This window comes from Plodia interpunctella, chromosome 26 (assembly GCF_027563975.2).
Source record: "Plodia interpunctella isolate USDA-ARS_2022_Savannah chromosome 26, ilPloInte3.2, whole genome shotgun sequence".
NCBI lineage: Eukaryota > Metazoa > Arthropoda > Insecta > Lepidoptera > Pyralidae > Plodia > Plodia interpunctella.
The window spans coordinates 65,243-77,287 of NC_071319.1; the positions used below are offsets into that span (position 1 = coordinate 65,243).

General features: G+C 44.8%; 1 protein-coding gene across 2 annotated transcripts; it reads right to left on the bottom strand.

Moving 5' to 3' along the window:
• Positions 1-749: 749 nt before the first annotated feature.
• LOC128681063 (uncharacterized protein) lies at positions 750-11,908 on the bottom strand. Of its 2 annotated transcripts, none has more exons than XM_053764629.2 (14): positions 11,677-11,908; positions 11,302-11,333; positions 10,022-10,496; positions 9,001-9,552; positions 8,604-8,664; positions 7,906-7,964; positions 7,534-7,639; positions 7,114-7,273; positions 6,763-6,846; positions 6,107-6,232; positions 5,637-5,799; positions 5,178-5,293; positions 3,820-3,931; positions 750-1,650 (listed from the first exon to the last, which is right to left on the bottom strand). In XM_053764629.2, exons 1-14 carry the CDS (start codon positions 11,690-11,692, stop codon positions 1,643-1,645), a joined length of 2,070 nt encoding a protein of 689 aa, XP_053620604.1. In that variant the 5' UTR covers positions 11,693-11,908; the 3' UTR covers positions 750-1,642. The 2 variants fall into 2 exon arrangements, with proteins under 2 accessions (XP_053620604.1, XP_053620603.1); XM_053764628.2 differs by having other exon boundaries at positions 5,209-5,293; positions 11,677-11,907.
• Between the last annotated feature and the right edge of the window lie 137 nt (positions 11,909-12,045).

A 12,045-nucleotide genomic window follows, 5' to 3' on the forward strand; every position in this document is an offset into this window, starting at 1 on the left:
TCAAGCAGCTCCGTTGTTTGCATCGATTTACGATTACTACGTTTTTCGTTTCTTTCATTCTAATATTCGAAACTTATTGATATAGTGCAAAAAATTAGTACTAAATTTCACGCTTCATTGCAGCATTATAAATTGTAGTGTGAAAAAAAAAAAAAAAAAACCAAATTCCACGAGTATTGTCTAAATTAGACAAGTATCATCATGCTGGCTCGTAGGTTCTCCCGCTGTTCAGTTGAATTTAAAATAACGCTTTGCAAAGTCTACTGCACTTCTTTGTACTTGGGAAGCCTGTGGGTTAACTACACAAAGAAATCGTACAACACCCTGCGTGTACAGTATAACAACGCCTTAAGGGCGCTATTGCAGTGTAGCAACAGCGCCCTGAAGTCGATCGCCGATAGTGGGGATTGTCCTCTACTTGGCCATTCCATTTAATAAAAACTAGTAAATCCTTAGTAGGATATAAGTACTAACACAATTCGTTTTTAAGATTACTAACACCACTGTTAAATATAACAAAATACAATAAATTGGCATGGGATTTTGGTATATTATAATTAGTTCAATGGATCTAACTTCAATAGATCTACTTGTTAAATCGATGTACGTATTTTCAGAGAATTTTGATCGTTGTTGAGGTTGCGATAGAGTTGCCTTCAAGGCATCATCATGGGTACATTCTGAGACTTGAGATCAATCAGAATGAATTGGTAAGAGGACTTTAAGTGGACGAAAATAAAACTACTATATAAAATTAATTTATGCTTTATTTACTAAATCACTTAACTAGCGACTTGCACAACGTTCTCTCCGCGAGATCACTCAAAGACAAACAAATAGTACAGACCATTGTATTAGTCAAATTAATTATATTACAAATATAATTATTACGTCAGAATATTTTCAGCAAACTTTCGGTCGTCTGATATCATTTCACTGCGATATCAAATTTTTTGCAATGCAGAAACCATCAGCCCCGACAGAGGAGCGCCTTCTCGCAGACAAAAATGGTTTACATGAATCGAGTTGATGTTTTCGTAATTATTTTAAAGTGTTTATTTCAATACTTAATTGCACCGAACGTATTAGGATAAACTTAACTAAGCAGCATCACAACAAGTCCACTGCTGGACAAGGGCCTCCCCACTGAATGGCGTCTTACAATATTACTATTTTTAACTTTACATTTAAGTTTAACTAAAAGGTCAAGCGCGAATCAATTATGCGCACTTAGGAATACCATGAGTCTACAAAATCTCAAAACTTACGCTTAAATTATACACGCTCAACTCACGCTTGACCAATTTTCATTAGTCCCGTCATGCCATAGGTGTCGTTTGTGCTATAAAAGAATAATTTTCTGTAAGTGCGAACTATTCAAATTCTATTTCGATCGGACAACGCCGAATTTGTATGGAGATTCGACGTAATAGGCAACGCACATCAATATCAACACAAGGAAAACAACGGAGCGGCACGAAGCAAATAGGGCCTGGCTCTTAGGATTCCTATCTGAATTGTGGTCTAGAGCGCCATCTTGCGGCCCTCGATGGAGATCTCGACGGCGCGCCGACTGCCGCTGCGCAGGCGCTTCTGGTCGATGAAGCGCTTCATCTGCTTCTCGTAGCGCGTCATCTTCTTTTTACTCATCTGGAAATTCAGCATTTATTTTTAAATGTCATGTCAGAAAAATTTAACGAACTTAAAGTTCAAATTGATTTATTCAATATACATTATGGCCGTAGAAGTTTTTGTGCCTATAAAACCATGTTTGGGGAATTTACCCCAACGATGTGGTTTTATAATTGAAAGTCATTGATAACCCTACCTATATTTCTTGATAAACTTAGTATGAATTTGATGAAACTCTGATAATGATCTGATTTTATTATAATTGCATAGAAATCGACTTACTGCAATTTTTATGACTTAACATATTGTACGTGCTCGTACAAGTACATATGTCGTTTTATCGATAAATTGTTGTCTCATAATTCTATTCTATTTACACCGTCGGGGCTTGTTGGACGGCAGCGGCGCGCTAGTGAGACTCACCCGGGACATGTCCACGTCGGAGGTGGACTTGGGCCGGTACACGTAGTCCTTGTTGGACGGCAGCGGCGCGCTAGTGAGACTCACCCGGGACATGTCCACGTCGGAGGTGGACTTGGGCCGGTACACGTAGTCCTTGTTGGACGGCAGCGGCGCGCTAGTGAGACTCACCCGGGACATGTCCACGTCGGAGGTGGACTTGGGCCGGTACACGTAGTCCTTGTTGGACGGCAGCGGCGCGCTAGTGAGACTCACCCGGGACATGTCCACGTCGGAGGTGGACTTGGGCCGGTACACGTAGTCCTTGTTGGACGGCAGCGGCGCGCTAGTGAGACTCACCCGGGACATGTCCACGTCGGAGGTGGACTTGGGCCGGTACACGTAGTCCTTGTTGGACGGCAGCGGCGCGCTAGTGAGACTCACCCGGGACATGTCCACGTCGGAGGTGGACTTGGGCCGGTACACGTAGTCCTTGTTGGACGGCAGCGGCGCGCTAGTGAGACTCACCCGGGACATGTCCACGTCGGAGGTGGACTTGGGCCGGTACACGTAGTCCTTGTTGGACGGCAGCGGCGCGCTAGTGAGACTCACCCGGGACATGTCCACGTCGGAGGTGGACTTGGGCCGGTACACGTAGTCCTTGTTGGACGGCAGCGGCGCGCTAGTGAGACTCACCCGGGACATGTCCACGTCGGAGGTGGACTTGGGCCGGTACACGTAGTCCTTGTTGGACGGCAGCGGCGCGCTAGTGAGACTCACCCGGGACATGTCCACGTCGGAGGTGGACTTGGGCCGGTACACGTAGTCCTTGTTGGACGGCAGCGGCGCGCTAGTGAGACTCACCCGGGACATGTCCACGTCGGAGGTGGACTTGGGCCGGTACACGTAGTCCTTGTTGGACGGCAGCGGCGCGCTAGTGAGACTCACCCGGGACATGTCCACGTCGGAGGTGGACTTGGGCCGGTACACGTAGTCCTTGTTGGACGGCAGCGGCGCGCTAGTGAGACTCACCCGGGACATGTCCACGTCGGAGGTGGACTTGGGCCGGTACACGTAGTCCTTGTTGGACGGCAGCGGCGCGCTAGTGAGACTCACCCGGGACATGTCCACGTCGGAGGTGGACTTGGGCCGGTACACGTAGTCCTTGTTGGACGGCAGCGGCGCGCTAGTGAGACTCACCCGGGACATGTCCACGTCGGAGGTGGACTTGGGCCGGTACACGTAGTCCTTGTTGGACGGCAGCGGCGCGCTAGTGAGACTCACCCGGGACATGTCCACGTCGGAGGTGGACTTGGGCCGGTACACGTAGTCCTTGTTGGACGGCAGCGGCGCGCTAGTGAGACTCACCCGGGACATGTCCACGTCGGAGGTGGACTTGGGCCGGTACACGTAGTCCTTGTTGGACGGCAGCGGCGCGCTAGTGAGACTCACCCGGGACATGTCCACGTCGGAGGTGGACTTGGGCCGGTACACGTAGTCCTTGTTGGACGGCAGCGGCGCGCTAGTGAGACTCACCCGGGACATGTCCACGTCGGAGGTGGACTTGGGCCGGTACACGTAGTCCTTGTTGGACGGCAGCGGCGCGCTAGTGAGACTCACCCGGGACATGTCCACGTCGGAGGTGGACTTGGGCCGGTACACGTAGTCCTTGTTGGACGGCAGCGGCGCGCTAGTGAGACTCACCCGGGACATGTCCACGTCGGAGGTGGACTTGGGCCGGTACACGTAGTCCTTGTTGGACGGCAGCGGCGCGCTAGTGAGACTCACCCGGGACATGTCCACGTCGGAGGTGGACTTGGGCCGGTACACGTAGTCCTTGTTGGACGGCAGCGGCACGCGCGCGCGCGACACCCAGCCCGGCTCCCCGGGTCTCACCGCACTACACACACACACACACACACACATATATACATACACCAGTGAACTAATATGTACGACCCGACATGAAAAGCATTCAAAGTTCGAAACATACAACTATACAACTGCTATTTCTGTGAAAACAAACAAAATTACGTATTTCCCAATTTTTTCGATATTCACTTCGTTTTATTCATGAATTGTGCACCGCATTTATAGCAAAATAAAGAATTAGAATTTGAAAATTCCGTCTTTCACTCTTTGTCGTTTTAGGGTTATGTACCTCAAAAAGTAAAAGCAGAACCTTTATGATCAATTTGTTGTCCGTCTGTCAAGGCCTTTTTTCTCAGGAATGCGTATACGTATATAGCAAAAATTTATATGACATATCCAGGTCGATGGTCATTTTAAGCTGCGAGAAAATCAAACTCGTAAATCAACGCGATTAAAATTTCTCGTCGACCTAGACTCGTGAAATTTAGCATCAAGTTAGCAATTACAGTACAGATAAAGGGAACAATCCTAAAATTATGTAATTTATAACTCGTTCAAAAAATTACCCACAGCATGCAACTGCCGCATGTTTTACAAAATGAACACCAAAGAAAGATGTGTAAAGGCAGAAATATACATGCATACTGGCTGCAAGTAGCTGGCACGGGGGACACGTCACAGCTCAACTGTTTGGTATATCTCATCAGTTTAGCTGTAATGTATCGTGTATCCCAGCGATCGGGGGCTGACCATGTGCAGTATTGTTTTAACATTACTTTTGAATTTGGCGCCATGACAGCTGCAAAACTATAGTATTATATTCGTTTTGTATTCGCTTGTTGTTTTGATGACGTCACCGCGAATCATTCGCTCATCACTTTTTGACATTTGATCGCAAAAATGACATTATGTCATTTTTGGGATCTTAAAAAAGTTGGTCGATAAAATTGTTTTGTGTTGTGAGAGGCATTGTAGAGGCGTATTTTTTTTGAAAATAATGTATTTGTGATATTTCTTCGACATGTATACATCAATAGAGGTCATTGTTGTCATTTCGTGAAAAGTGCGATATAATCATTCCGAAAGAAGTTAAAACAATCAATACAATCGGTTTTGATCGCCAATCAATATGAAATGTTCGAACTCTGGGAGGAAGAAGACGATCATGCTTCGTTGGTAAACATGGGTACCTACGAAGGTAATATTCATAACAGACATCACTGTCATGGTACCATTCGAAACAAGATTGTTACAAGGCCAGCCCCCCGCGTCACCTGGTTTGGGGTCGGGGTCGGGGTCACTGACCGCGGGTCGGCGACGGGCGCGCGCGGCGGCGGTCGCCCGCCCGCCATCGCCTCGTCCCGCGCCTGCCGCTCCTCGCGCGACATCGCTGCGCACACGTGTCTACATTGTTCTCACATCTCAACAGGCAAAAGGATATTGTGCGGTTCTATGACGAAACCACCACGCCGCGGGCAAATAATGTTTAGTGATTTTATTAACATCTTGACTCTTTCTTTACTGAGAGTAGATTGCAAACAATAACAAATTTAAAAAAATACGTTTATGAGGATGTATGTTTGTTACTCTTTCAAGCAAAATGTACTGGACGGATTATTATGAAATTTCATACACGGATAGAATAGACTAACACATAGGGTATTTTTTATCCCGAAAATCCCACGGGAGCGAAGCCCGGGGCGCAGCTAGTAAAATATAAAAGTGATGGTCACCCTTGAAGTCGGTGGAGAGGTTGAAGATGGGCCGCGCCCACTCGGAGATGAGGCGGCCCGCGCGCTCGCGGTTCTGCTTGGTCTCCTTCGGGTGCTTGTACAGGTACATCACCGCCTTGCCGATGCCCGACTGCTTCAGCAGCGACTTGTCGATCGCGGGGAACTGCGGGGCCCACTACCAGGTCTCACTATCGAGTCGGGTCGCAGCGAGGCGCAGCGAACCGACTCGATGGTGAGATGTGAATAGCGGAGTCACATTACGCACATCGCCACAAATAAAAGTAGCTCTTTGTTAAAATGTCATAATTAGAAGTTTTCGTTGTCAAACACGCAAAAAAGAAAATTGAAGTAAATAAAGTTACTCTTTCAGTGTGTTCTCGATCGCGCGTTTTACGCGGTGCGCTTTGAAAAGCGGTGTTTGGTATTTAGGTTCCCTATGAGGATACAGAGACGGTCACCGCAACACTGACATCGTGCAGCAGCTTGAGCACGGAGTCGCGGATGAGCAGACACGGCAGCGCGCGGTTGGGCATGGGCGCCAGCCAGTCGCACAGCACGTTGAGCACGTTGTGCTCCAGGAACGCCAGCTGCAGGTCCTGCAAGCGCGTGTCAGCGTCTACAACTACCTAGTATTTCAACTAACAAATGTCTTTCACGACATACGGACGGACGAATAATAGATTCGTCCGTCCGTATGTCACAGCCACTTTTTTCTACAACTATATTGTTGAAACTTGGTAAGTCGATGTGAACCGCATTAAGATTTTACTTAAAAATTGAAAAAAAAAACAATAAATTTTGGGGATCCCCATACTTAGAACTGAAAGTCAATTTTTTTTATCAAACCCATACGTGTGTATCTACGAATCTTCAAAAATGATAATAAGGTTTCTAATATAATTTTTTTCTAAACTAAATAGTATAAAATTGATCGTTCAGAAATGCGTACACGTATAAAGTTGAAATTACATAAAATATCAAGCTAGAAGGTCCCTTGAAGCCTTGAAAAAATTAAACTTGCAAGTTAACGCGATCAAAGTATATGACCACATGTTGAGAATTTTATAATTTCACTGGAAACTCAAAACCGTTGATCTAGAATCATGAAATATCAGCGATCGACTACCTTCTTGATGAGCTGCGACATGGCGGCCTTCAGCATGGACACCTTCTTCACGGCCGGCTGGTTGCGGCGGTTCAGTTCGCGGTCCTGCACACAAACACAGATTGTTCATTAATGTTCATGAATTAGGCGTATTTCGTTATTCGTTCGGAAAGGGCGGTGGAGAATCGCGGCTAGTTGAATGTAATGACCACTTAGGATCGACCCCGATTCTTCAATTTAATCATCAATTTTCTCTATTTTTTCTGCATATAAAAAAAATTATCGTCGAAAAAGTTCGATCCATAGATTTTTTTTGAGAATGAAAGTGTAAAGGACGTCGAGAGCCGAGATAAGAAGGAGTGCAGCGGTGACCTCATCGGCGGCGGCCCGCATCTGCTGCAGCAGCTGCGCGATGAGGTCGTCGTTGTCGTTGATGATGTCGATGTCGCGCCGCCGCCGCTTGCCGCGCCGCTCGTCGCGCTTGCGCGCCAACATCAGCTCGAAGTCCGACATGCCGCCCGTCGCCTCCATGCTGACACACACGACAGAGCCGACACGATATACATCAATCGTTCATTTAGCACCAGTCTTTATCGATACGGATCAAAGTTAAATAAATGACTATTGTATTTTATCAATTTTATGGCTCCTACACACTATCGGTGAATAGATATATATATATATAGCTCATGTAGTTAGTCGTATGCAAAGATAAATTTCAAAAATGGCAATCTAAAACACGACAGTGTAAAAGCGATCATCATTGGTTGTCATAGAGCAAGCGTCACTGACCTGCCGGGCGCGCGCTCGTCGTCGTCGGAGCCGAGGCCGAGCGCGGGCGCGGGCGCCGGCGCCGGCTCCTCCTCCGACCGCAGCCGCGCGCCGCGACGCTTCACGCCTGAACACATTACATTTCTCACCTCATTATTTCAATTACGTAAGACAACATTTCAGGATAAAAAGTACATTATGTACTTATACAAATTATAAATTCTAGCCGGGTCACGATTTCATTACAATCTGACTATACAATTTTTAAAGTAATTTTTACGAGCATGCTGTGTTCCCATCTCTCGTAGATGTGATGACCAGACCCATCTCTCGTACATCTTATGCATGACCAGTCAGTTTTGTGAACCCAAAATAAAAAATAATGTGTGTTACCTCTCCTGGACGGCGAGCCGGAGCCGGAGCCGGAGCTCGAGCGCGAGCGCGAGCGGGACCTGTCGGCAGTACGTGTGACTGGATCTTACACACTGACTTTACTCGTTACTCACAACACTAAATCAAAAACTAAATGATGAGTATTACGAGCTACTAGATGTTGCCCGTGGGAATTTTGAGATAAAATATTGACTATATAACAATCTATATTGACAATATAACAATCTTGGATAATGTACTTTTCTAATGGTGAAACCAATTTTGAAAATCGGTTCGGTAATTTCGAAGATTACCCGCCTCAAACATACAAACTCACAAACGTTCGCCTCTTTGTTATAATAGATCTCATAACGTGTTGGCCTCAAAATGTATTTAAATAGAGGATGAAAGAGAGAGACGGGAGCAGGACTGGGCCACAAACAATCCTAACAATGACTACAAATATTTTATTCAATGCATGAAACAATTCTTAAATTAAAATTAAATTCTTTCTCAGGTCGATCTCAGGTCATTGATCTCAGGTCGATCAATTTTATAGTTCTCAGAGAAAGAATTTCATAGTTCTCAAACAAAAAATAATCTTAATAAAAACCCTACTAAAGTCATCCTCCGGTCCGCCTTTGAAATTTTCAATTTATTCCCGAAAATATAGCACATTTTATAGTAAATTGAATGATTCATCTCAAAGCCTTTATTACCTGGATCTCGACTTGGAGCCGGGCCTGGACCTGGAGCGCGAGCGGCTCTTTCTGGAACCTTCTGCCAACACACCGTACAAATAATACATATAATAGTAAAACATTCAGCGCCCCGAAAGGTTATTTTTGAAATATATTAAATGAGAATGTGTGATGTACAACACCACGAAGAAATATTAAAAAAGAAAAGAGTGAAATAAAAAGTGTGTCTGTACATATGTTTGTTTGTCCCTTAGGAACGGATTTTGGTGAAACTTTTTTTTACTACTGATATATCCTTTCATCGTCACAAAGCCGTCGGCATGCCTCGGGCTCCGCGGCGTTGTGTGTGCTAGCATCTAGTATTCAAACTTTTTGATAGACATACTCAATAATTACTTTTGTGTGCATTACTAACCCGCGCCAACAGATTTGGATCTGGAGCGGGACTTCCTCGAGCCCGAGCGCGACCGAGAGCGCGCCTTCGCGGACCCAGACCGCGATCTGGAGCGGGACTTCCTGGATCCGGACCGCGATCTGGAGCGGGATTTCCTGGACCCGGACCGCGATCTGGAGCGGGACTTCCTGGACCCGGACCGCGATCTAGAGCGAGACTTCCTGGACCCAGATCGTGATCTAGAGCGAGACTTTCTTGACCCAGAGCGGGATTTTCTTGACCCAGAACGGGATTTTCTTGACCCAGAGCGGGACTTTCTTGACCCAGAGCGGGATTTTCTTGACCCAGAGCGGGACTTTCTTGACCCAGAGCGGGATTTTCTTGACCCAGAGCGGGACCTTCTGGATCCAGAGTGAGATCTGGATCGAGACTTGCTTTTCCGCGACCCTGATCGGCTCTTACGAGATCCGGAGGGGGAACGAGACCGGCTCTTATGTGACCCAGAGCGGGAGCGGGACTTGCTCTTCCGAGAACCGGACCGAGACCGGGACCGGGAGCGGCTGGCGCGGTCGCCTGTTTGTAACAATGACAAGTCTAAGACTAGGATTATCAAATCAACTAGGTATCTCATGAAACGTGAGTCGACGTCGATATGCTTATAAATACGTCTTTGGAGAAAAGACTGCGGTGGAGTTTGTTACTTTTTCATCTGCGCTTTTTCGATGTCAATAAGTGATGTATATCATCCTAAGTTTAATAAAGAATTTAAAATTTAAATTTAATTGGAACTAAGGAATAGGATGGCAAACTCATTTAACAGGATTAGTGTGAGATACTCATAACAAAATTGATTTGGATGAATTGAGTATAAGATTGGGACATGACTAGGACAATATCCATCAGACCTTAAAGCAGTCAGACTCAACTCTTTCATCCATCAACCCGACATGTACAATTGTATTAATATGGTAATTAAAAATGTACATTTAAATTTTGATTTAATTTGAACCATTACCTAATTATAATAAACAAAAGGTGTTACCTGCAGGAGATTTAGATCCCTTCTCCGCAGAAACACTGCGCGAGCGCGCCCGAGTGTCGTCGTCTACATCCATCTTCTCGGGCGACTTCGAGCGGCACTTTGAGCGGTCAGCGGGCGAGGCGCTGCGGGACTTGTGGGGACTTGCACTGCGGGAGCGGGACTTACGGGACCCGGAGCGCGATCTACTACTAGAGTTAGCCGGCGACGAGCGCGATTTAGATTTCGAGCGGGAGCGGGAGCGCGCGGGCGAGCCGCTCGGGGAGCGGGACTTGGCCGAGCCGGAGCGGGAGCGGGAGCGGGAGCGGGAGCGGGAGCGGGCACTTCCGGAGCGGGAGCGCGACACGGACTTGGACTTTGACCGCGAGCGAGAGCGAGACGCGGACTTCGAGCGCGAGCGCGAGCGAGACACACTGCGCGATTTGGATTTCAGCGAGTGAGGCGACCCGTCATGCGACATCTTGGAAGCAGACTCCACCTGTTATGGAGGGCTTAATGTTCAAAATCAATACATATATTAAAACAGCATCATGTTAACATAATGTTCAAGTCTTTTAATTTGACTTTGGAATAAACAATTTTTGTTTCGCTGCACCATCGTGGATTTACATCAGGTGTTCCAGATTTTCATTTTTATTTATATCTCAATAGAAAATGCTATCAGACTGAATAATTTCTGTTAAGTCCTTAATTCTATACTCCCTATAGTTTAGCTGTACCATCATAGGTCTGTGCATCATGCTCATCAGGCTGAATAACTTTTGTTAAGGCGTCATTTCAATATTTCCTATAGTTTGTGTAGTCAGGTGTTCCAGTTTTCAAAATCATTTATATCCTATATGTTGACCAGGCTTTATAGCTATACAACAAAAAAATTTCATTCAAATCCGTCCAGTAGAACCAAAGATTAGCGTGTGCAAACAAACAGACTTTTTTAAAATTCTTATTCTATTACTGATTCTCTATCAATCTCAATTTTTTTATTTAAATATCTTCAATGTACAAAAACACTTTTTTTACTGTTTTATTATATATGTATTGATGATTGATTGATTAATATTCTCTTAAATTTCAATTTTATTAATATATAAAAGCCATGCTCCAGAGTATATTCCCAAGCAAATTTTGTAAAAGAGAATTTCCATGTATATTATATTTCCACCCATAAAGATCTTAAATTTTTGGGCTTTGAAGAGAATTTTCCGGTTAAAATTTAAAGTTTAAAACCCTGGTTTCATAAGATTTAGAGAACAATTCTCTAAATGTAATAAATAACAACTCACCGATCTGCTGCGAGAGCGAGACTTCCGACCATCTGTAAACAAACATATTGCTCAAATACAAATAGGATATACCTACTCTCATTGTCATACAAATCTTCTTTCAAGATACAATAGACAAAATGAAATTGAAATAATATTAATTATCCGGATGTACCTATCACTACGTTTTAAAAGAAATAAGAAGGTGTAAACAAACAACAGAAAATACAAAATGAACTACCTACCTGCATGTTTTTTATACATTGACTTGAAAGCGATAGCAACAAGTACCGATAGAGGATATAAAGGAAATAATATGAATAATGAATATTCGCTGTTTCAAGTATTGTATAAGATTTAGGAGATATGGAAATAATACGACAACGGCAAACATACCTGTGTCCACGTCCATTCTGAAGTTTATACGAATTTCAGCAAAATACTGGGCTAGTTACATCAAAATACCAATAGGTAAAGAGTAATTTTTGCTTCGCCAACACCAATATTCATATCATAATTTGCTCGCCACCACTACAATAAGTAATTATTATCAATGCTTTTTAACCTCGAACTTACTCGAACGAAAAAGTAAATTTTCAGCAAATTGACGGCTTTTTCGTTTGACAGCGTTTCTTGACAGATGACAGATATAGTCTGACAGCCACAGGTGAATTTTTTTCACTCCATCATTCAGAGAGTAGGTAGTGTATAACAGTCAATAACCTACCCAAATTCATTGCAGGCAAGGCAGACACGACATCTTCA